We start from the raw sequence: 25,972 nt of genomic DNA, 5'->3' as shown, positions 1-25,972 counted from the left end.
GGGCAAGAAGGCACCATATGTCAGATAAGACGAGTGCCCTGTCAAATCTGAACTCAGCAGCAGTATATTATTGGAGGGGCATAAGCTCATATGTTATGTTTGAAAGTTACTAACTCTTTAGAAATATCTGCAGATGCAGTTATTTTGATTAATGTGGTAAGATACTGGGAGTCATTAAGGCTTACGAAACTGATGCAGTGTTTTACGCCACTGGCAGAAGAACCTGAGAACGTGATGGCAGAGAAAAGGCTTTGATGATTGGAGAAAACACAAAGACAGAGAGTACAAGAGCTATTAGACAGAAGTGATCAAAATGCAGACTGAAACCGTAGGGAACAGCAGACTTTTGAAACTGCTCCCAGATGTAACGCACAGCAACATGTTTTTAAACTCTCATCCACATGGGATCATCAGTTACGAGGGGAGAAAAAAATAGTTTGATCTGATTCACAGCTGATGTCCCAATGATTGCATAACCATGGCGATGACTACAAACAAATGTGAATACACAATATAACCAAACACACTCATGTGTAACGATACAGATAGTTGTATACCCACATAACAGTTTTGAGATTGCAGACAGATACTGAAATTGCTGGTAGTTGGTACCAGTTGGAGTATTTTAATGCCAAGACATAAAGCTTCACTAACTGTGTTATTCTAATTCTTTCCCTGAGATATTGTTAAGCCCCGAGAAAAATCCAGGCCCATAAATCAATTTGAGCGTTTAGCTCTGAAAGATAATAGCTTGTAATTTGTTTAATAGTAAGGAGACTCCACATATTCACATTTCTAAATGTTGTTACAGGGTTTTTTAATATATTTAATTTTTTGTTGCATGTCTGGTGATATAGTGTGTATTATTACACTCAAGACAAGGAAAGTGGGGGAAATTAGCTTCCAGTAAGTTTTAAACCATTGTGAGTTTTAAGATTTCCTACCTCTACTTCCTCTTACTTTTTAAAACATCAGGTAGTCTCCCCAAAGCTACACAGGCTGCCAGTTGTTTGACATAATAAAAGGTATGTCTTACATAATAATGCAATAATTATTCTAGCTTCTAAATGTCCAAAGTGAGCAATAAATGCAGCAGAGTACCTGCAAACTCTTCAATAAACATAGTTTGAGTCACACAGCTTTCCAGTTACTGGGCTTATACAGTTGCTTAGGTTTTTGTCACACTTACATTTTTCAGATCATCAAATAAATTTTAATATTAGTCAAAGATAACCTGAGTAAATAGAAAAAAGCAATCCAAAAACACCTATCCCTGTGTGATCAACGGTGTGTGATTTTTTGGGGAAAGGTGAGTTCAACTGTCACAAGCCGCACCCAGGCCCGATTACTGTCAGACCTGCTGAATCAAGAAATCACTTGAAAAGAACCTGTGTGACAAACTGAAGCAGGCTAAAAGCTCTTCGAAAAAAAATCTCACAAGACATCCAAAGAAACAGCTGGGAAACAAAGTCGGTGACGTCTATCAGTCTGGAAAAGGTTACAAAGCCAATTTTAAGGTTTTGGGACTTCAGTGAGCCACAGTGAGAGCCATTATCCACCAATGGAGAATACCCGGAACGATGGTGAACCCACTAACCTACCAACCTAATAAAATTACTTCAAGATCTCGACGACTCATTCAGTAGTTCTGTGCTGCTTCAGGACCTGGTTGACTTACTGTAATTGATGGAACTGTGAATTCTGCTCTCTGCCTGAAGGAGAATGTCCGACTATTAGTTTGTGCCATGAAGCTCAAGCACACTTGGCTTATGCAGCAGGACAATGATCAAAAACACACCAGCAAGTTGTTAAAGGACTCTAATTAACAGATTTCAATCAATTATAAAATAATAAAGTCCACCTCAGAGTGATTAAAAAAACCAAATCAACCAGGCTTTAGAGTGGTCCAGTCAAAGTCTGTACTTAAATCAACCAGGCTACTTTGACATCACCTTAAAGAGGCTGTTCAGTGTAGCTGAATTAAAAGAAATCTCCAATGAAGATTTGGCCAAAATTCCTCCACAGTGATGTGAAAGATTCATTCCCAGTTATTGCAACACTTAATCGCAGTTCTTGGTGCAAAGGTGGCACAACCAGTTATTAGGTGTTTTGACACAGCATCATGTAGGTTTGGGTAGTTTTTTGTTGTGTTTTTTCCTTAAATGAAATCATCATCTAAAAACAGCATCTTGCATTTACTCAGGTTATCTATGACCAAGATTCAAATTTATTTGATGATCTGAAACATTTAAATGTGACAAACATGAACAAAACTAAGAAATTGTTTTTTTGTACTTTTTACCTGTCTGCACTTCACACACATATTTGGAGCATAAGAAAACTCTTAAAAGATTGCCATTAACCATTTGTGTAATAAGTTTTTTTTTCTTCCAAAGACTGGGATTTTATAATGAGGCATTTCCTTTTGGGCTTCACAAAAAAAAATCCCTAATATGAATTCTTTATTCCTCTGGCTCCATGAAGGATGACTCCTTTGATTAACAATAGCTCACCAGACAAAGAAAGTTGACCTTCACCATTTATATGGTAAAATACATTTTCCATGTAATATATGGAAAGGACATCTTTAGGAAATTAATGTTTGATTTTGTTTTTTCCAGAGCCATTTTGATAATATGAAAGGTCTTATTATAACCTTCTGGCCAATGTCTTGAAGAACACTTTTATATCAAACCAAGAGGTAGTTGAAGCATTTACTTTCAATAGAGTTAATAATACACAGCTACAACGACCGCGATTAAAACTTAATCAAGAACAAATTTTGTTATTTATGCGCTGCGAAGGATCCAAAGACTGTTATTAAAGACAGGTGACTGATTCATACTTGGACATTGTGTTGTACAAACATCTAATGCAATGCTGTTTCAACATTTGTAAAAAAAATTTTTACATTTTTACTGCTGAGTGGTGAATAGTTGTAGTTCTTTGGTGATTTCACAAGAGTGATAAGGTAGCTATTAAATTAAGCAAGAACTTAAAGTCTCAGTGAAACGACAGGCTTGGTTATTCTCTTCATTCAGATGTTTTTAAATCAGGAGAAAAGAGGGAAAGAAAGGCAAATCATAGAAATATGACAGTTACATTATTTATGTTTTAACGAAAAGAAGTCGACACCACCACCTACCTACACATAAAAACACCCTTTTCAGCTTAACAAGGCTGTTGCTCTTTGTCCACGCTGCCTTACCACAGAGAGGTGGAGATGAGCTACTACTACCTCCCACCCCCACCAAAACCTTAATAAAGAGTCAACAATGAGCCGCCTTTGAAGTGCACAGCTGACACTTTTTCACCTGTCAAATTCATGGCAGATGTTAGAAAATGTGTTTTGTTTCTGTCTTAACACAACTTGACATTTGACTTGGACTTACATTTTGTAACTTGAGAGCTTCTTTGGTCAAAGGGGAGAAACGATGTAACAATATTTAAACAGCTTCACCTTTTCATGGACTTCAAATGAGTTTAACCGTTCCCAGTCCTCTCTCTTCACTCCCCAGAAGGCTCACAGCTGTTGGTATCAGTGGTGTGTTATGACCACATAACCCACTTAGAATAAGGTTTCCTCATCTAAATGGTCTATCGCTTATCATTAGTAGCAGCCCGGAAAAAAAAGAAAACCTCTGATGACTTTAGAGCAGCATCTGTTCCACACAAAGACCAAACACAACGGTGAATTCATTATTAAAGGTCCAGACCATCACCGCTGTTCCTGTGTGCACAACATTACGTCTTACAGTACGGCTTCTCCTGGAGCCATAAACTGCTCGGGGCAGAAAATCAATATGTTATTAGAAGTAAATGATTGAAGTGCATAAATGCACGCACAGTACACACAGCCTCTCAGTGGTCTATCCATGCCCTTCTCTGTGACCTGACAAGCTTGTACTGTCTCATTTCAAACAATAACAGTTGTGTTGGCTGAGTGAGTGGCCAGCAGCAATCACTGCAGAGAGGCACGGCTCATTTGTCAAATGGAGGAAGCTCTGCAGGGGTCACCGCTTGTTTAAACATGAGGCCGCTCGCTCTCCGAGCTCGATCCCTCTCACCACTTTCTGGCTCCGCTCGTGCCGTCCCTCTCTCCCTCTCTCGCTTTCTCTCTCATTCTTATCGCCTACTTCCAGGCTCCAAAGCACACTGCTTCTGAGAAAGTCATTTTATCCTTCACTGTCATGTAAATGAACTGTCGTACACAAATGAATTGTCTCGTAAAATGTGGACTCACACAGGAAAAGATTATGGAAAGGCAAAATAAGGCAAAGTGGTTTCATCTCTCTATCACTCTTATATGTCAGACATCACTGGCAGATCAGATTTAGGATTAAAGTAAAAATCCATTTCTACATCCTTCAGTTTAAGTGAGTATGACTGGAACAGCAATGGGTGAGCAAAATAAGAAAAGACCAGACATTACGCCACCCATCCTGCACTTCAGATAGTTTAAAATAGCACTTGAAAGGATCCCCACCTCTGCTAAAAAACACTTTATTATTTAAGCTTTTTTTATTCAGAGACAACTTCCCTGATCAAAACACACAAGCTAATTATAACCTTTAAATAATGAATTTGGCTCGTTTCCAGCCTATGTCGTATTGTGTCTGGTTTACAGTCAGGAGTTTTCATTGTGAAACTGGTCAGAGGGTTTTGACACCGAGCCAGGGGAGCTGTCAGCTTGACTCGCCATTAGGACTTTAATTTAATGGATTTAGATGCAAATGATTATTTTGATCCATCCATTTCCTGCCATTTATGTGGGTTCAGGGTCAGGGGGGCGGCAGCCTAAGCAGAGACCCCTAGACCTCCCTATTCCCAGCCACTTTCTCCAGCTCATCCAGGGAGACACCAAATCAAGCAGGTTTGTTGTCCTGGGTCTGCACTAGGACTCCTGCCAGTACGACATGGTACAAACATCTTATCTAGGAGCCATCCTGGACAGATGCCCGAAGCACCTCAGCTGGCTCTTTATTGTTTGGAGGAGTAGCAGCATGAATGATCAAGCTCCGCCCCATATCTCTAAGGACGAGCCCAGACACCCATCACAGGAATCTAATTTCAGCCGCATGTATCCACAGTCTCCCTCTTTTGGTCACCACCCACAGCTTGTGACTGTGGGTGAGGGTAGGGTGTAGATCAACCTTCTGTTCACAACAACAGACACAACATGCACATTACTGCAGAGGCTTTACTATTCCTATTATCTCCCTTATTCACTCACTTGTAAACAAAACCTTGAGATACTTAAACTCCTCTACCTGGTGCAGCAACTCATTCCCAACACCAAGTGAGCAACAACAAAACCACATCATTGTAAAAAAGAAGAGAACAGATCCTGAGACCACTGAACTAGATATCCTCAACGCCTCAGCTGCACCTAGAAATTCTGTCCATAAAAGTTATGAACAAAATCGGTGACAAAGGGCAGCCTGATAGAGTCCAACACCCATCAAAAAATAGTGACTGAGAGTTATAGCTGGGATTTCAAACCAAGTTCTTGCTACAGTTTAACAAGAACTAGATCATCTGCAACACACAAAACAGAACTGGTCCAGTGTTTGGGTCTCCCTGAAGTTAAACACACTCTACATATTATCTTCTAGAACCACCACCCAAGTCTACCAGTCCAGAGGCACCGCCCACAGCTTCTGTACGATGGTGCGACCAAGTCAGCCCCACGACATCCAGAGCCTTAAGAAACTCAGGATGAGTCTCGTAAACCCCCGGGGTTCGTTCAGGAGTTGTTTAACTGGGCCTAGACTCTGTTTTCTCTACAGAGGCTGTATCAGTGAGAATGAGGAGATCATTGAAGTCGTCCTTCCACCGCCTGGCTATGTCCTCAGGTTATGTCAGCAGCACTCTATCCCCACTGTAGTGTGAGCAAATTATTAATTTAAAATGTTTCTCTTGTTAAACCAGTAAATCCACAGTTTCTAAGTTCTAAATAAAATAAAATTAAATACAGCGTTGGTTTGTTGGTTTTGGTTCTTTAGCTACTAATGGCCACATTTGTATTAAGAACATCAGCAGTCATGTTTTGTCAGTCTGTTAACTGGTGTTGAGCAGTTTATGAGAGCCGCAGTAGTGAAGCTGAACAATAATGTGAAGGAAATCCAAAAGAAAAAGCCAAAACTCGCAACAAAGCTGTCTGACTGAGGGACTGCAGAATCCAGTTATAATTCTTTGTGGGAGGCTTCTTTCACAACTGTCTACAAGCTACTTGTACAGCCAATTTTAATTTAAGTTAAGTTGCTTTTTAAATTAATTTCTATGTCCAATCTTCAACATGAAAATAGAAAAGTCTTCAGCTGAACACAATTTGACAAAGCCATCCTGATTTGTTAATCAGGACTCTGCAGCCAACAGATAGCACAAATATATTTTGTTTCTGGAAATCACCATGAAGCTCTGACAAGTCTTCCAAGAAAAACAGAGAGAAAACGATTTAAAATGAAAAACACAGGATATGACCAGTTGGTGAAGGTGGTGGCCCTTATTCCCAGAAATCTTGCTTCATATCAGTGACTCAGACCATTATTTAGACTCCCGTGTGTGTGTGTTATTATGCAAGAAACCGGTCTTATAGCTGACTCCTGCGCCTTCAGCCTCTGCAGTTGTTGTAAAGGGAGGGGGGGGAAAAGACTGCAAGAGGTCAAAGGTCAGAGAAAGGAATGAGATGGAAAAGCTGGATAAAGACAGATGCAGACGGGTGGTCAGGGCTTTTTTTAAAAAAAAAAAAAAAAAAAAACACCAAAAAAACCCAGCTCCAGCTTTGGGAGGCATGCCTCCAACGGCTCTCCTACTCACAGACATTCAACCAGCTGCAGAAGGCCGAGATGGATTACAGTCTATCTGTCTGAGTGGTTTTTTTGGGAAATTGGCACCAATGCACAGCTAACAGCTCACCAACTGAAATTACAAGTATACAGCACTCTGACAGGAAGAGAACAATAGTGAAGAAAAAGAAGAATGATAAAGATAAAAGCCTTAAAATGTGGGTGGCTTTTTGGTGTCCAGATGTATTTTATCATTAGCAGCTGCTTTGTGCAAAATGACAAATATCCTCTGGCATAACTTGTAAAAGCAGCTTCCAGTGTGCTTTCCGGATAGCACATGTGCTATTTTGTCATTGTCAAATTAAGGTTGCGCTAATGTAAGGCGACACTTTCATTTACTCCAAAGATGTGCGTCCGTAGCAGAGAGTGTCCACTATTCTCAAGATCACCACTTCATTTTAGGCGAGCGGGAAGAATTTATGGCCTCTGTCTTTAAAGAGAGGGAATCTTTCCTCTGTTAAGTGTTAAATGATAATTAATAAACACATTTATAATAAAAAGCACAAATTTATAGAGAGGCAATCAGTTATATAAGAGGCAGGCAAACAGGTGCTGGGCTGAGTCTCCTTGGGAACATATGGGAGGAGTACAAGTGCTTAGGATGAGCCATTTGGGGATTCTACAAAAAAAGATCCAGCAGCGATAAATTCCTTAACCTGCGATTAAAACTGAACTTATACTGCATGTGTCAAAATTAATGCCTGAGATACTTGATGCACACAAGTGCACGACTATGCAGAATGCTGAAGAAATACTGGCAGACATTAAACGTGCACAGATACAGATACCCAGCATTACCAACATCAACTCACTGATTACAGGTTGATTGATATAGTTTGACACGAATACTGCAGCTCTTTCTCACTTGCTTGCAGGTCTTCAAGCAAAAGTGTCCATAATTTCTTCTTTTATATCCTCCAATCTTTCAAGGCTCTGATCGTTTTTTTTCCTGTAACCACACTAAACTGTAGGTCATGACTAGCTGGACGGATGCTGCACAGACGTTATCTTTACCTCAGCGATGACGGCTGCAGCTTGTTTAACTTATGTTACATAAATAAAACAAAATAGAGCTTTTTAGATCCTTTGCAGATGGTTTTTGATGTACTTTATACACTTGTGACCCTTTACTTTTTTGTTTGTTTGTTTCTACAATTTAATGGCAGTTTTGTATTAAATCAGCTTAACATCATCCAATGCTCCTCGCACAGCATATACACAACTTTGTTTCGTTGCCAGCCTCAGATTTTATTCCCGCTAGGCTTATCAGTAGTTTCCCCTTTTTGACAGGAGTCCTTCATTGTGTCACAGCATAGGCATTTTTTAATGGCCAGCAGGGGGCGACTTGTGCTATTGGAAAAATAAAAGAAGTCGAGCTGTAAAGAAATGTACAAGAAAATAATGCTTCTGCTCACTTGATTTATGACTTCAGTAAACATTTTCCTGATGAGTTTCTGGTCTTGTGATTAAATAAAACATTATGATCTTTTTTTTATAAATTATGACCCCTAATAGAGTAAAAGGGGTGATATCATTTAAGGTTTGACAAGTTTGACAAGTTATACATTCATTCAATTTACTGTGTGGTCCAACTATAAGTATAAAGTTTCTATATTTGAAGACTTTATATTTGTTAAAGTTAATTTATTTAGTCTTAATCTACTTTTATAAAGAATAAAATTAGGGCTACAGATATCTCTGTGACATAAAGTTCCATTTGTTTGTTGCTCTCACTGTGAACTGACTTCACCTGCAACCTGCTAACAGCCTATCAGCGTCAGTCTTCAAATGCGGTGGTACCTGATGAAGTGTGTGAGGTTACACCAGTTCTGTGGATCTATGTGAGTCATGTCCTCCTTGAATCCCTCTCCACAGACCTCCACCTCCCACTGCAGACGGGACTCGTTGCAGACTTTCCTCACCCGCGGGGGAGTGGGCTCTGTGCTGAAACTGTCGGAAGCTGAGAGGAAAGACAGCAGAAGACAAAAGTCCTGTTTTGTGTGCGTGACTTTGGAAAAACTGAACAATAACTGAGATGAAACATGGTAAAGATGGGCTCATGGTTGTTTGGCTTGTGTTCATGTATCGTTTATGAGCTGTCTCTCTTGAAAGCGTCATCTCATCATGCTCTGTATCTGTCAGCAGCTGAACCATCACATTCAATATGTCTCATTTTAACTGTTTTTGCTGAAGCAACTGTTACTGTCATTCTTACTGATGCATGAATAGATGCTTGGATAAATGGATGGATATTCTCACCTGACAGTCCTCTCATCATCCCGACATTGACTGTAAAGAAAACCAAACAAGAACACGATTAGAATAAATTCATTTCTACATGCTCCCTGTTTTTTCTTTAACTATAACCTTTGACCTTCCCCGCTTGTTGTTCCATCTTCCGCGTATGATCACATATGTCATTGTTTTTGCTACAGAGCATGTGGCCCATGTCTGGACTCTATGATAAGGTCATCGTAGCACTTGTTAATATTCTGCCAAAGTGAATTGTGTTGCTTTTTAAGTACACAAAGGTGAATTACTTTTTTACTGTTGAGCACTCTTTTTTTTTTTTTTTTTACTTTAGTCAGCCTCAACTATTGTTGTTTCATTTTATTTCTTGAACGTTTTTTAGCACTTTTGAACCAGTCTCTAACAGTTATCAGTCTCACCTTTTCAAAGTTTTGAAGGAAACATATTGAATATCAGGACCAACTTATTTGAAGACGTGGTTGTGGTGGATGGCGGGTGTACGAAGGGCTTGACTTTAACATCATACTCCTATAAGTGGCTATGTCCAAGGCAGAGGTCAGAGGTCAGCAGCTTTTACTATGAATAGAATCATTTTTAACCAAAGTTCTGTGTTCACATATATATTCATATATGAGGTATATATTAAACTACCAGGTGTAAATATTACAGTTTTTAACCACATGACTACTCTAGAGTTGGGTGAGCAGCCACATTTTCATTAATAATGGATTGCATTTATATAGCGCTTTACAATTCCACTATTCATTCACACACTGGTGGAGGCAAGCTATAGTTGTAGCCACAGCGGCAGGCTGACAGAAGCGAGGCTGCCATATCGCGCCATTGGCCCCTCTGGCCATCACCTACCGGTAGGTGAAGTGTCTTGCCCAAGGACACAACGACCAAGACAGACAGAGCTGGGGATCGAACCGGCAACCTTTCGGTTACAAGATGAGCTTCCCAACCCCCTGCACCACGGTCACTCGTTACAATAACAGTAACAATAACATTACAACAACACAATGTTTTCTTGCATTTATGGTAAAAAGTAAGAAAACTTCTCTTAGTTGTTCCTTTATTTGCAAGGCGATCGATTTCACACAGGTCTTTATACAAGACTGATGCAAGTCTCTCAGTTCGTGTTTCCTCACAGTCTTGAACTGGGAGTCTTTTGTGTGGTACACAAATATTTTAATCACTATGCTACAGAGGTGCTAGGATGACAGGCAGAAGAAACAGGGGAAATAAATCTAATATGATGTGTAAGCCCGCTCTGAAACATGGTGGCTATAAAGATGTGCAGGTCGTTGTGAGTACTAGCTGTACTTGTGCAAATGACTCATATTAAACTGAGCATGCTTAAGTAATACATAGAAGTTCAGGCCTGTAAACACAGAGATATCTCGCTGTTCTTGGAACATCTTTCCACATTTAGTGCACATCAAGCATAACAGTAAGCCAGCAGTGTCGGCAGTGAAAGCAAACAAATCTTCACGCGCTCTTATTTTCTTAATTCTCCTCCACAATTGATTGTTTTCATATTTGTGCTCCAATGACTTTTCCTTAATTAAAGAAACCTATTATCATTTTCTAATCTTAACCTAATGATCTTATACTCAATACACGTGGATATTATTTCGCTTTATTAGCAATGTTCCCTCTATCTTGGCATTTCCTTCAAAATCTATTTCATGTTTCACTTCACATTGTATTAGCTGACTCGATTAACAGACTCGAGATCATCTCCATCTATCCACATTATCTTTTTTAAAGGCCAAACCAAGGTTTGGACGATATTCTACACTATTGGTTTTCTTTTTGGTGTTCTTCATATTTATTTTTTCTTAGTCTTTCAGTGAATTTCCAGAAGTCTTAAAGACAAAAGACAAAAACAAGCAGAGACAAATGCAAACTAACATCTGAAGCCAGGTATCTCAGTGACACCCTGCAGTACAATAGTGCACAAGGGATAAACTTCTATTTCCCTTCCTTCTTTTTTTCATCCTGTGACTTTCCGATTCAGAATCCTGCACAGGGCAGCCCATTTTTACTCCAGCAGCATGAGGAATGACCAAAGCTAAACATGCTGCTGCGCAGGAAGGCACAGCTCCCTTTGAAGTGTCCTGCTTACAAAGCAGTGGATCAGTTTAAGAGACACCCTGGAGGGAAAAGTTAGCATGCTAAATATAGAAACTGCTATGTTTGAGCATGTAAGGATGTTCAGATTTGTGGGATTGTCAGGGTTTTTTTTCCTAGTGTGTGTGTTCTTTTTAAATACTGTGGTTAGTACCTGTAAATGGATACAGCTGCAGGGTCCAGTTAGCAGAATATTTAATGAAAATGTACACATTTTTCAACAGGTAGTTCTGAGCACACAGCAGTGTTTTATGGTAAATTCTCACGTTACCGACACCTACAGGTTAAAGTTGAGCTGCACTGTGATGACACTTTTATGGCCATATGAGGTGCACTCAACAGCAAGACTGGATATTTTTAAACTGATTTATTAGTGCAGATTCGTTAGAGTAATACTTTTTTCTTTTCTTTTTTTATAATCCATCAAAAATTGTTTAACATGTATGACCTTCACTGCCAGGGTAATATTTTTCTTAACATTCTTCTCTGCTCCACTCCAGAGATTTCCCCCAAAAGCCTTGAAAAGGTTTCAACAAAAATGTTCAAAAAACAAAACTCTGCCTCCTTTGGAGATGTTTCATTAACATAATAAGAGTAAAAGATGCAATAAAGACATTCAAGTCAAGATTTTTAAGGACAGAAAGATTCCCAACATCTGTGAAAAAATGTGTGTGTGTGGGGGGGGGGGGGGTCTAAATCGTAACAGCTCACTGGACTGTCACTCCCAGATTTCTCAGACTGGATCCAAAGACAGCCACATACTCTGGCCAAGAATCCCCCAGCTAATGCCAGTCAAGTCCATCACTTTTATAAGAAAATTAGAGAAGTGTACAGTTGCAAACAGAGACAGAAAATCATTTTTCATCATCCTCCAAGCCATCAGCTCACCAACAACTCCTTTATGTCTACAGATCAATACATCAAATCAAATAATATGTACAGAGCGCGATAAAAACTCTTTGAAACTTCCCCTCTCTGATTTCAAAGCTTGGCTTTCAGCCCTCATGTTCCCACAGGTCTCCTCTTGCATTTCATTATTCCCACCATGCCGGCACATCCTAAAAATAACATTCTCTGTATAACACTCAACATAAATACATAGAGTACATAATCTGCTGTGCAGCAAACTCAAGTATCCCTCATAACACATATGAGCTCTGTGTTCGAGTCACGCTTAAAACCACTCGGTAAGTTACATTTTCCAACATGCACAATAACATACACGTTATTGTGAAGCCTCAACCCGCTTAACTCAAACTTAATCAAATTGCTTGGTGAATAAATCCAACCAGCGAGTGACATTGAAAGTGAAAACCAAGCAAAAACAGAACAAATAAGCGAAGACACAGCGCTCCAACACGGGGAGTGGAACTGCAAACAAACTGACTTACTCCTCCACTATCCCTCCGATCCCCGTATCCAATATCGACAATTACCCCATATTGTCACGGCTGCTGCTTCGAAGCCTGCCGTGCCTGCAGTGTGACAGAAGGGTAGTATTTGATTCTCTGGGATGAGAACACTTTGGAAACCAGTGAACGTCTGCATTAATCAATCTGCTTCAAATCCTCATACCTGAAGTGGATGGCAATTACTGGCAGAAGCCATGTAAATGGAAACAATGAGTATGTTTTGGTATACCACTGCTAATTTTACTCGCTTATTAATTGAGTAATAGTCTGTAATATTGTAAATCTGTGCAGTTTTACTCATTTGACTAGTCTGGTTTTTAATATAATGCCTCAAGCTACCTAAAGGAACTTTACTGTACTGTAAGATAAAGATCCCACAATATAAAAGTGAAAATGAGACAGAAACCTGGCTCAGGGAGGGGCAGCCATGTGAGCTGCTGGGGATGAGGTGAAAGAGAAGACAAAAAGGAGACAGGACCAAATACACACTAGAGGAGGCAGTGCCTCTGCTTCATTTAAGACTGCTTCAGTAGCTGGTATCAGTTTGCACACATGCAGGTGTTCTTCTCATTTCCATAATATAATTTGTACATGCCGCTGTCAAATAAGCCAAAGGGAAGTCCAGAATAACTTCTGAGTTATTAAGGAATTCAAGCTGGATGGAGGATCTGACGAACCTGCAGCCAACAACCTAACAGCAGGTCTCCCCCCAGTAAGCGCTCAGGGTAACAGCAGGAGAAGGTCTGAGAGTAAATCCCCTCTATCAGCTTTATGAACTGGAAACACAAGAGAATTGGCATCATGGCTACATGTGTGCATGAGAGATTTGGATGTTATGTAATGATTCGTGATTATGAATTATAGCAGCTTAGTGAATATCTCATCCTGGCGTTTGACAGATAAACAAACTCAATATTAGATTTAAAAGGCAGATGAAATACTGCCAGAGTGGCTTTGAGCAACCCTCCCAAGATTTTTATTACTTGTTTGGGAACAACTTATTTGCAGCGAAACAGACCACAGAGCAACATTAGCTGCATTTTGGAGCCAGCTCATGAGTTTTAAAAAGTTCCTATTACATTTTGGGAAATAGGAATCAAGACTGCTGTCACCTTTTTAGTTTAAGTAGAGCATAAACTAATAAGCTGTTTCTCATCTAAACCTAATATTTCTTCTTTTAGCAGCTTAATGCCCCATTTTATTCACCTGCTTGATGCGGGGCAGGCAGGTTGATCAGAGCGTTTTTAGTGAAAACAATTAGCTAACAGATGCTAAACTGAGCCGTAAAGCAGTGACTCATTTTACCGCTAATTAGTTAAGCCAACAACAGTGAATTTTTAAAGTTTGAATCCAGATGACTCTGTGGAGCTGTTGAGCACATGTGTAGAAAAGTGCAGACTTTGAAAAACAAATTGGAAGTGAAGCATACCAATGGGTTCTTCTCCACCTCTGCAGAGGGGATGAATAGCAGCAATGCAAAATACAAAATACTGTACTGGCTATGAGATGTAGAGCGTGTGAAGTGTACACATGCCGAGATGAATTTCTTTTATGTGCAGACTTACTTGGCACTAAAGATTACTCTGACTCTGTAACTGTGTGAAACTGAAGGAGCTGAGCTGTGAACCTCGTATGTCTGACAGCCTGTGTTCATCATACATGCAAATGGAACATTTGAGCAGAAATCTATTTGTCATTAATTCATTTATTCACAGCCTCTCATTACAGACAATCGAATCGTTAAATGTCTCATCAGTCACACATGCAATGATAGTAATGCATTCATTCACTCAACCAGCCGCTTGCCTGTTTTCACCCCATTCATCAACCCTTCAGGTTGCACTTCACTGAGGTTCACCGGGGCTACAACTGCTGCTGATGAGAGCCAGCTTGTCAGGACAAGTGGCACACACATACTTGTATGCTAATGAGGCCTTTCCTGGTTGCTGTGGATGGAGCTGGTCAAAGATCAGACACAGATCATCACAATATAATCACATCAATACGGTTATGAACAAAGTCAAAGAATTACAGATTATAAAGCATAACTGTACTTTGTCACAGTTACAACTAAAATAGGCAGTTACATCCTTAAAGGTACAGTAAATCATTTTAAAGTTTCACTTCTACATCTTCCTACAAATTGATGCATTCTCATAAACTTCAAATGAGTGCATTAAAAATACATAGGAGCAGGCACCAGTTTGTGGAAGCTGTATTCCAGAAGCCGCCATCGTGACTACAGAGCCCGAGGTGGACATCGCTGTTCTGCCTAATCGTGTTTTATCTATGTATCTAGAGTACGGCCACACGTGTAGTGTCTTTATAAATCATGTTTTCATTTAAAGATCAAAGTATGACCATTTAACATTTATACATGTATATTTTCATCATCTCTTTCTTATTATGGCTTTCTCCTCCTCCTCTTCATCTGCCCCTTCCTCCAACACTGCTGTTGTTCCTCCCTGATTTCCACTTCATCCTCTTCCTCCTCTTCTATCTCAAGCTTCATCTCCTGAACTGAAATAACAGCTTCACTGACTCGCAGGCTCGTATCGAACTCCTTTCACAAAGTTTTACAGCCTCCTCCAGACTAAATAGATGTGCACACACATTGAGAGAGATGTAAACAGCAGTGGGCTAGAAGTCTACATTCACCACCAAACGGCAGCAAGAGTTGTTTGTCCTACAGCGGCCACCATAGATATAATTATGCAGAAAACATAATTCATTTGATTGCAACGTATTGACATCTTCTGCTAAGATTTTACACACTTTGCCTTTAAAATCAATGAACACGTGGAGTGATAAATTGTTTTTTTTTTCACCTATTAACTTGGGGAAGTAAAGCAGACGTACATTAGTGGTATTCTTCCAGGATAAACTGTTTACTAAGTGCAATACAGCTACAGAGCCATCTGACAGCGCCTTCTGCAAAGCACCTCGGCCGGTTTGCTAAACTGCTAAATGCTATCAAGCTAACAGTAAACCATGTGGAAAGCAACAAATTCATTCAACATTCAAGTAGTATACCTTTGTAGTATACCATCTTTGAGTGTTTCAACTGATTCAGAAACTCACGCAATTCACTTCACCTGAATATTTTTTAAATTTGTTCCTCACCTTACTTGCTTCATGTTTCTATTAACGCGACATGAATATGCTTTAAGCAATTAGCTTCATATCACCAATTAATATGGTGATATGATGCATTTCTGTTGTTCACTACTTGAAAATAAATCTCTCCTCTCACTCATTACAGTGAGTCACTACTTCACCTCTGGCATGTCTCTTCAAAGTCTTGTTCACGGTAAGCCTCAGAGCCAGTTAGCTTCCAGCCAATCCATCCCAGCAGGTCACTGCATGCTTTATTCTTACTGGCTACAGTCAGGAGATGCTTTTAAGTCACAAGTGGACTAACAAACTAATGTGAAAATAAAGGAGTGGACACAGTTTCATTTACTGCCCCTTTAATTTGGAAATGCAGCAAAGCTGTTATTTATAGCTAATAATAACCGACTAGCTGAAAAGACACAGGCACCAAACATAAATGTAATAAAACTGGGATAATTAAGTCTGAGCATGTTCCTCATTGTACAACCAAAGGAATTAGCCATAAGGCAGAATATTCATTAAATTCTCTGCATGTGGGGGTTTAAATTAGCACAATGCTAACAGGATGCAATTATTAGCTTTCCTTTCTTTAACTTAATGTTATAAGCAATGATCATTAAATACTTGTTTTGCCATCACAGTTTCAGCTGTTTTCTTATCCTTTTTTTTACCTCCTGGTCTCAAACCAAAAAGCAACTACATTAAAACAGCATTACGAGAGTAAATTATGCAGGCAAAGCTGAGTTATTTTGAAGTGGGAGAGAAATAAATCGAAGTGTTAGCAGGTGGTGGTTGACAGCACTCCAGCTGAGCATTGGTTGGCTCTGTCTACGCTGTCATCTACTATCTGTTAGATTAGATAAATATAGGTGAGAAGAAATAGAAGATGAAATAAAGTAGATGAGCTGCCAAAACTGTCCAGAAAGATTTAAACCATAGGCGGAAGTGATAGGGATTAAATAAAAATCAGAGTCTTATTTTAGTTCCCCCTCATCATTTTCACTGGGACAGAAAGGTAATGAGTTTTTTGAGGAGATAATTAGGTTAATTTCATGAAATGACAAAAAACCTTCTGTTAGTTTGAACACAGGGAAAGATTAAATAATGCATCCTAAACAGGAAATTAGGGAAGCCTTGTCTGACTCTGTATCTATGCCTGCAGCTATATTGTGTCCTGTATTGTTTTGGGGGGTTTTTGTTTTTTTTATCTCATCAGAGAAATTTAAAAGGGAAACAAATCAATGTGTCATGCTCTCTATCTACTGCAAGATGCCTCCACTTTCTTTCCATGCAGCAGATAAATGGTTCGAGATGCTGAGGTTTGTAAAGATAGATGTAGAGGAAGAGGGAAAAGACAGGACAAAGGGTGACTAAGAGCAATGAAAAGAGAAGTGAAATGCGCCCTGGCCAACCAACGATGGGGATTTGTGCACAAGTAACTTGGGGTAAACAAGATTGGACAGGAGTGTGCCAGTTTAGCTCGGTGGAATGAGCAGACAACTATATGCTGAATGACTGAGAGCAGCCGGCCCCGTTTGGAGTTTGACTCCCAGTCCTTTGCTGCATGTCTTCCTTCACTTTTCTGTCAGTTTTCACTGTACCTGTCCAAAAGAAAAGAAGCCCCAAAATCTTTTTTTTAAAATAAGATTGGACAGAAGCACACAGCTGGAAGCATACTTGAAAGATTATATATGTATATGCTAATTATAATGGGCCTACAATAGAACCCTGAGGTACGCCCTTGAACAATAAACTAGATGTACTGATTTGCTGGCTAATCAATTCCCAACTTCCCTGCTTTAAACCAACCCAGCAAAAGATTTCAGACAAATTCACACCCAAACTCGCACAGTATTAAGTTGTTTAATTTAAGACCTGCTTCTGGTGCTGAGTGCTGTAAAAAACAGTGAAAACCCGTTCAGTGTTTCTGTGGAAAAAAACACTAAAGGCAGATGAGGTGAACCAAGTAAAATTTGCGTGTCTGAATAATTTTGAGTCTTATTCTTATCTTCAAACTCTATTTAGTATGCATGACTGAATGATGTTTGCACCCTCTCTACTCTTTGAAGAGACTTTGAAGATCTCTCACTTTTTGGCTTTTCAAGGCATGCCGCCCCCCTGTGTTCACCAGCTGCAGGAAAAACAACTGATGCAAGCTAGATCAATGAGCACATAACCCTCAGAAGGAAAATGTCTGTTTAGTTTGCTGTGACTTCTAAGGAAGAAGCAAGAGGTTACTGGATTTTTTTTTAATTTTATTTTAAGATCAGAGATCTGTGAAAACAGTTATTTTCAGATTTTTCTTTAAATTATAATCAGTGTAGAAACAAATTTGGCAAAATCAAAAGTTAGTTGGGGTTGGGGGAGGGGGTAAAGCAGTAGTATTTACCAAGATGGTCCAAAATTAAAGCCACCTGTTTTTAGGAAATCCCTCTTCCCTGTTTGGTCTTCCTTCTGTGCTAAGATCCAGGAGAGTTCACAGCTCCTCAAACAGTGACTGAGGTTATCGTGCCAAGGTTCACCAAGACAGCTGACGAGGTGATAGCTTTTCCTTCACTTAAATAGAAAGCTTTTTAACTACAGCAGAAGCAATCTTAAAGTGAAGGCCAGAAACGGAGCTGAGATTTGAGCAAACACTGAGGAAATGGATGGAACGGGGATTTCTGTCAAATGCTTTAAGTAACATTTGCTCCCATTATTGTTGAATGAATCCAGAGACCTTTGGATCCTTCCTATAGTCAAACAAAACTTGGGGAACAAACAGATTGAGATGATTAGTAGCCTCAAATGCAGTGCTAGCACAAGTGTTTGTGCCAAGAGGATGTTGCTACTTATCTCCAACCCTCTTTCCTGATTTAGTTTATTTTCTCTTTGACTCAGAAGGTTACCCACACATTGGTTGTTTCCCTTTGGTTTCCAGAAAGCTTCCCCCAACAACTGGCAGCGCTTTTCGACTGTGATAAAAAAAAATTATGATACTAAAGCCAATGTGCCAGATGTACTTCTCCTTCTTCCTGAAATTAATGCTGACCTGGCATTCGCAGAGCAGAAACCAGAATTTGTAATTCATTAACACTGATTTCCCTAGCCCTTTCCAGCAGTAATAACTGTGACACACAGACAGACACGCTGTCAATCATTCTTATTATCACTGGAGCTGTGTGACCTTCTAACAGGCAGCTGGAGTGCAGTGGTAACTGTGGGGTACTGATCCAACAAAAAGGCAGCGGGAGGATGTTGTTGTGATAGAAAGGCTGACCTGTTTGGGTCATGTGAAGTCACATCGCAAAAAACTCCAAAGAAAAAAGGCCAAAAAGAAAAACTGTCCTGGTGAGTTTCTTTTGGCGCTCCATTGTGTGATCCCTGGGATAAACTGTAAAACAGTAAATCCTATATCGATTTTGCTCAGTGCGTGCTCTGTCTGAGAAACTGGCCTTTTATAGCAGACACAGAGAGTTTATGGTCCCAGCACTGGCTTTGTTTTTTTCAGATTTCATTAATAAGCTCAGAGTACATATTTATTTGTAGTGAAAGTGTGGATTCAATTATGTGCCAAGGTCCTTTTTTATTTGTCACTCATTTATTATACAGTGCAGATGTTTCAATATTTCATTGTTAGCCTCCCAAATGCATTTTACTCTCGCCGCTGGAAATTTCACAGACGGCGTTCTGCACCGGTGGTGACCTTCACACTAAAAGTTGACCTCGACTGGCTGATATTTTAAGTATTTCCACATTCATTTTCTGTTTAAAATTGTCCCATATGAAAACAGGGGACTGTTTTCAAACATGTTTATTCAAGGATTTCTAATTAGAAAAAAAACCTCACAATTGCCTCGAGGCGACAGTCGTTGCGATGTGATTCTATATAAATAATAAAATTGATAAAACTGAAAAAGCTGAAGCTGCTGGCCAAACATCCATAGAGTTGACAGTGATAATTGTCTGTTGGTCTATTAATATGACATTATACACAGTTTGAGCCACATGACCTGTTTGAGCTCTAAACGTTATAATTACATGTTCTCTTAAAGGGAACTCAGAGGTTGCCAGTACAAACTCCTAACTCAGAAAATCAGTAGATGAGACAGCTGTTGTTGTCCACTCCAGACTACCTGCCATATGTCTCTTAACTTTTTCCGCTTTAGGCTTCTGCTCTTCCTCGTTAATTAATAACTTGAGCAATAACTTTGTTGCAGCTAGTTTGAAAATTCTTGTTTGCAATTATGAACTCATATCCATCAAATATTGGTCGCCATATTTGGAGAAATCGCTCAAAGCACAACGTGGCATCTGTCAATGACAGGAGGGTTCCTGCTAAAGAAAAATAAATCTGGATTTCTCAGCAGTCAACCATAGAAGCCAGCTGCTGCTGCTGCTGTTGCAGAAGGCTCAGCATTGATGAAAAGCTTCAGATGTTTATTGCAGATCTGAAAATGCCCTAACTCCCAAGAGATGCACCTGGCAGACACACAATGTGACTTTTTTATGGATTCAGCTTTCTTTGGAAAGCCTTTTCTTTCCCAGACAAAGGAAATCATTTTACACCGAGATGAGAGAAGTGAAATTGCAAAAAATGGTGATCAGTTTCTATTCTCACTCGGCCCCCATTGGAACAAGCCTTAGGGATTTATAGTGAGGCACAGCCAGAGTGACGGACTGCTGAGTGATTATTATGCACCTACCAGCTGAAGTGCCAGGTGAGGCAAACAGAAATTAATTCAGGGACTCTGTGAAGGAGACTAAACAATAGAGACGTTGGCAGAAAAAACCATTGGGGAGTTTGAAAAGGAACAAATAGGGTAAATATGGAGGGAGGTGATTGTTCTAACGTTGGCACCGTTTCTTTCTGGATCCCAAACTGGTTTTTCATGGCTAAAATTAAACAAGAGCAAAGATTAGAAAGTAATACTGTTAGAGCCCGACCCATTTGGCTGATTTTATCGGCCAATAGTAGCTTTGCTGGTTCGGCATTTATAACAGACGTTAAATGAAAATTTAAAAATCAAAGAAGAGAATGAATGTAAAAACAAAAATATGCATCAACAACACCTTTGACCACCAGAAGGCACTAAGCAACCTGTTGGAAACACGATTTGGCACAAACAGGATAACCAGCTGATCCGAGCAGATTCTGGCGAAGCGTAAACCAGTGAATAAAAACATTATAAATGTTGAGAAAATCTGTTTATGTTTATTGTATATGACAAAAAAGAAAATATTGGTCAATATCTTGTAATATTAGATTTTTCAATCAGCAAATATGGATATCAGTCTTAAAAATCACCTCTCTTAGGCTATAACTGCTTCTTCACTTCAGTACAGATTAAACCCGGGGGGGGGGGGTTTCCGCTCTCCTAATGGGTCTGAACTGTTTCCCCTAACTGATGGAAACTGATGGAGTTATGGAAACTCCCATCCAAATATCCATCCATCATTGTTGTAACTTTCCGAAACTGACCTGCGATTCACACCCACTTCAAGCCATGACTGGACAGCACTGCATGGGTGAGAAAACAAGCCAGAATGCTTCCACTCTTGGTGAGACTGTTTACAGAAGGTATAAATAATTGGTCTAACAACACAAGCTGTTTCTCTGCTCCCACCATAACCCCGTCTAGGCTTGAGAAGGAGTGTCCAGGCTGTTTCTATCAAGAGTGGAGTCTTCCCTCTGAGGGGATCTGAGGGTCAAGCAGGAGAGAGAGGAAGACGAGACTGGAGAATGAGACAGATGTGCAAGACACAGAGGAACTCTGGGTACTTGGCAAACAAAAGCAGGAAGATGAGGAGGAGAAGAGGGGGACTACTGGATGGTGGACGGAGACAGACAGAAATAAAATACCAGCGGTGGAGAAGAGAGAAACCATGACAAGGGATTTTCCGCAGATAAATGCTCTTCTTACCCTTCCCATTATACTGTTTGTATAAATGTAGGGCACCAGCAGTTGAGGTGGTGGAACAGCATGTCGTGGGTGAATGTGAGACACTGCAATGGGCTTCTGGGATAACGGCTCTATATAAATGCAGTCCATTTACCATGTGGAGAGGAAAATTACAGCCAGGCTTCAGCAGAAAACGGGCCCCTATGGGGGCAATCTGTCGATGAGCTATCACGGCTTGTTTGTGGGAGCGCCGAGCATTCGACATTTCTGTCTGTCGGGGAATATCTAAATGAAGCGCTTTCATTTAAAGTGGACCCACTGTGCTTTCCCTCATTTTCTGCCATATATACACTGTGACAATTGTGGATGCTCACATTAAACAAAGTTTCAAATAGTGAGGTCAGTGAATGTACGATAAATCCACTGAGCCGAACACTGAAGCTTCAGATGGATCCAAACACGCCACCGATCGACAGGTTATCCTCCTCTTCGATATCTGTGATGTCATTTATGATGAAGATATTCTTAATATGGTTGTCACACAGATCTGGAGTTTTTCCTTCCCACTGTCACTAAGTGCTTGCTCAGAGAGTGTCATTTGAATGTCGGAGGTTTTCTCTGTATTATTAAAACTGAACTCAATGAGCTGTAAATCATACAAAGTTACTGTAACAGAGTCCGAGACTAAAATAAAAGTTATGCTCAAAGTGCTGAGTTTAGCTCTTTGATTACATATAACATTTCCATTTAATTTTTGTACATAAGTACGCTGTAAAATGTTACATTTTATGGAATCTAGTCAAATGAAATGTAATTGGTTGGTAATAAATTGAGTTTATATCAAGTGCGTTATCCTTAATGATTATTTTTTTGAGTTTATATAGTTCAGCTGCATTTTACTCAGAAGTATTGCTCCATGTGTGTTGAGGGTGAAGGATATTTTTGAGTGCAGATCTACTTCAAATGCTTTATTTTCAGCTTACATGAGCATTAAGAGTTGTGCCCTTACACAGATCATCAGTGCAAGCTGCTGGTTATGGATGGATGCTGACGGGAAGATGGATGTGATGATTAAAAAAATCTGGGAACACGCAGAATCAGCACAACTGCTCTTCTTCAACTGTAGGACCCACACTAGAATTCAGACTTCCATCTGCTTTTCCTCACTCTACAACCTCAGACAAGCATTTAATTTCAAAACTACAAAGATTCAAACAGCCTGAAGCCACTTTGTGTCGCCTTATTTGAAAAAAGACAAAACCAGCATCACACCACGGATTTACACACCATCGGGACACATCAGCCACTTTATGTCGGGTTTGAAACAAACGTCGAATGGCATGGAGACGGAAAACGGCTGCATAGATACAAAGAACAAGACAAAGCTGTAAATCCAGAGGTCTGCTGAAAAAAAACACCTCTTCTTCCCAAAAAAAAGTCCAAAATTAGCTCAGTGACAAATCTGAGATCTCTGGCCCCATGATGAGATCTCAACAGGTACTCATGCTCAAGCTGAGCGTTTTAACTTCAATTTTCTCTCCCCTTCAGTCAGAATGGAAAAAAAAGTTGCACTTTTTCTCAAATGTCCAAAGTTGTTGAAGGACTGCAGCAGTAAACAAACACACACACACACACACACACACGCACACACACACACACACACACACACACACACACAGCAGAGATCTGTGGTAAACATGTCAACTTGTCCTGGCCATTAATTAGAGCCCTTTGGCACCGTCTTTGCAGTAAGAAGCCAGAACACAGCAGAGGACTGCATTACCATGGTGACTGTGGCCAAAATCCTGGATGTGATGGATATGCAGCTGGACAGATAAATAGAGATCTGACGTAAGGAAATTATGTATACATCCAGACAAATCCCTTTACATTAAATTCCTCCATCAATCCTTGTAATTTAGAAAATGCTGTGACACGGTGGTGAGCTACGTCAGCATCCAATCAGTGATTTACACAGTGCTGAAGAAAGCCAGATTAACATTTAGCCTCGTTCCCCACAGATTATATTAAAGGGCTGCAGCTGTAAAAAGCTCTCTTTCTGTCAGCTGGTTGTCCAGGACTGTGAGAGACCTCTGCCACGGAGAGTGCCAAAAAAAATGCTCATCTGTCTGCCTGAGAGACAGGAGGGTGAAAGAGAAAGGACAGCAGAAGAGGCACAGAGGGGAAAACACAGGCAGAGAGAAAGTTTGTCATGTGAAACCCGGAGTCACTCTATCACAAATTTAAATTGCGAGGCTTAGTCAGAGGCTCGGCACAGACCGGAGTGCTCTGAGGGCATTAATGAATCCAAGACCTTTCTTAGCGCCCGGTACCTCAGAGAGCGATGGCACGAGTGCAGGAGTCCTTCTGCAAAAGTGTTAAATTAAAAGTTAGCCGAATCAAATTCTGACTCATGCAAATACAGCTGGCCACTTAGCTTATAATAACCAATTATGTATTATGAATGAATATTAATGCAGTGGACTGCTGGGTGCTGAAAACACAGGAATGTTAAAACTGACTGCTGTGAATAATTATTCATTATATTTCCCATTGCACGTTACTTTACAAAAGAAAGCCTGACTGTTGCATGTGCTAAAGCCCCAGTGCCCACACATTACACCTGTATATGTTAGATTTAGAAACACAACATTTAGACACATTTAGATGTTCTTATTTTGGTGTGAGAGCTCCAGCCATGCCATCTTTTCAGTGAAGCCTACCACTGTGTCGGTTAGTGAGCAGATTATTCAGGAGTCCTCTTGTTAGCTAAAAACTTACCAAATATTTCTTAATATATAGGAAATAGAAGGAAATTCTAGAATTTAAAATGTACTAATGCCAACTGGTGCCTGAAAAAATGAATCCCATCATTGTAGAGCAGGACTAAAGCAAACTGACATGAGGAGCTGAACAAGGACAGTGCAGAACTTCTCCTTGAACTTTGCAATTAGATCAGTGAAATAATCTGCGCACTTCAATACCTCAGTTAAGAAACTTTAAAAAGTCTTTAGATATACTGGGAGCACACGTAAGTTTTACTGGGGATGTACACGTCAGTGGGAAATCTGCACTGTAACTTTGTCATATCCGCAAACCCATCTGAAACCCTTAACCATAACCTACAGCCTGGCCTTGACATGCACCTCTCAAGAAATGTGACTACACCTCAGGCCAGTGCAGCCACAGCTATTGTGATTGGTCAATTCAGTTTCCTCTGGTGCATTTGTACAGCTTTTGTATTTATCCATGACAGAATAACAATCATCGTCTCAGTATGAGAAAATATAATCATAACATGAATATATGGACTCACAAATGTCAGGAAATTCCCGGAGGAAGATTGTTGAAGCTATTTCAATTGATGCTCAGTTCATCTCAGTGCGGTTTTATTTATATAGCGCTAATTCACAACAACAGTCACTTTAAGGCAGGGCCTCACAATAATACAGAGAAAACCTCCAACAATCAAATGGCCACCCTTTAGCAAACAATTGGTGACAGTAGGAAGGAAAAACTCCCTTTTAACAGGAAGAAACTCGTCAGAACCAGATTAAGGGAGGTCCAGCCATCTGCCATGCCCGGAAGAGAGGTTAAAATGAAAAGGACAAAAAGTGGCCTACCTAAAACAGCCTCCTAGGTTCCCATTGAGTGGGGACCCAGGTGGGTAATAAAGAAATCTATGTGGCTCGTGGTAAATAACACAAAATAAAGCAGCACAAATGTAAATGTGAGCAACAATGTTAGCTGCTTAAGTAGGTTACATCATTGGCTCTGTAATGAGTCTAAATCAGTAACACTAGTGCAGAAGTAGTTTAAACCTGCATTCTGCCTAATGACCTGAAGGGGGCATCTCCTCTGATTTAAAATAAAATGGCTCATTGCATAGTGTTCTTTTTAACTGACTACTGCAGAAAATGAGTTTGTGGTCTCAGTTACAAGTTTCAGGTATTTAGGAGTGTGACAAGAAGAGGACTTGGGGTTTCACAGCTCATCGGAGGTTTGAAAGAGAAGAGACGCCATCCATGTCCACTATGAACAACCATCATTTAACAGAGGGGGTGACTTATGACACCAACTCACCTACAATGCAGTTATGTGCCTCAACCCCCACTCGCATTCTGGGTTAGGTGACCTCAACAGGTCACCTGACCTCTCAGATGAGAGATGAAGAACAGTATTGAGTTGATTTTGTAAAATTAAGGTCAAACGTGTAAAAAAAAAAAAATCCTTTGCTTCTTAATAAGCAAATCTTGCGCAAAAATGCCGACATTAAACGTCCTCGTTGAACTTGTGGCTTCATAATGGGATTCAACAAATCCTTACAGTG

At 40.0% G+C, this 25,972-nt stretch overlaps 1 protein-coding gene across 1 annotated transcript in view; it reads right to left on the bottom strand.

The window, feature by feature from the left end:
• The window catches only part of LOC134634880 (receptor activity-modifying protein 3-like), a 37,344-nt gene that overhangs the window by 5,526 nt on the left and 5,846 nt on the right, over positions 1 to 25,972 (bottom strand). Inside the window, exons 2-3 of the mRNA XM_063484309.1 lie at positions 9,108 to 9,137; positions 8,649 to 8,808 (exon numbers count right to left, since the gene is read on the bottom strand). Of these exons, the coding sequence (XP_063340379.1) occupies positions 8,649 to 8,808; positions 9,108 to 9,137 (190 nt within the window). The remainder of the gene's footprint in view (positions 1 to 8,648; positions 8,809 to 9,107; positions 9,138 to 25,972) is intronic.

The sequence above is a fragment of the Pelmatolapia mariae genome, linkage group LG9 (assembly GCF_036321145.2).
Source record: "Pelmatolapia mariae isolate MD_Pm_ZW linkage group LG9, Pm_UMD_F_2, whole genome shotgun sequence".
NCBI lineage: Eukaryota > Metazoa > Chordata > Actinopteri > Cichliformes > Cichlidae > Pelmatolapia > Pelmatolapia mariae.
Note: the sequence above shows the minus strand (reverse complement) of the source record. Positions and strands in the feature narration are given on the sequence as shown.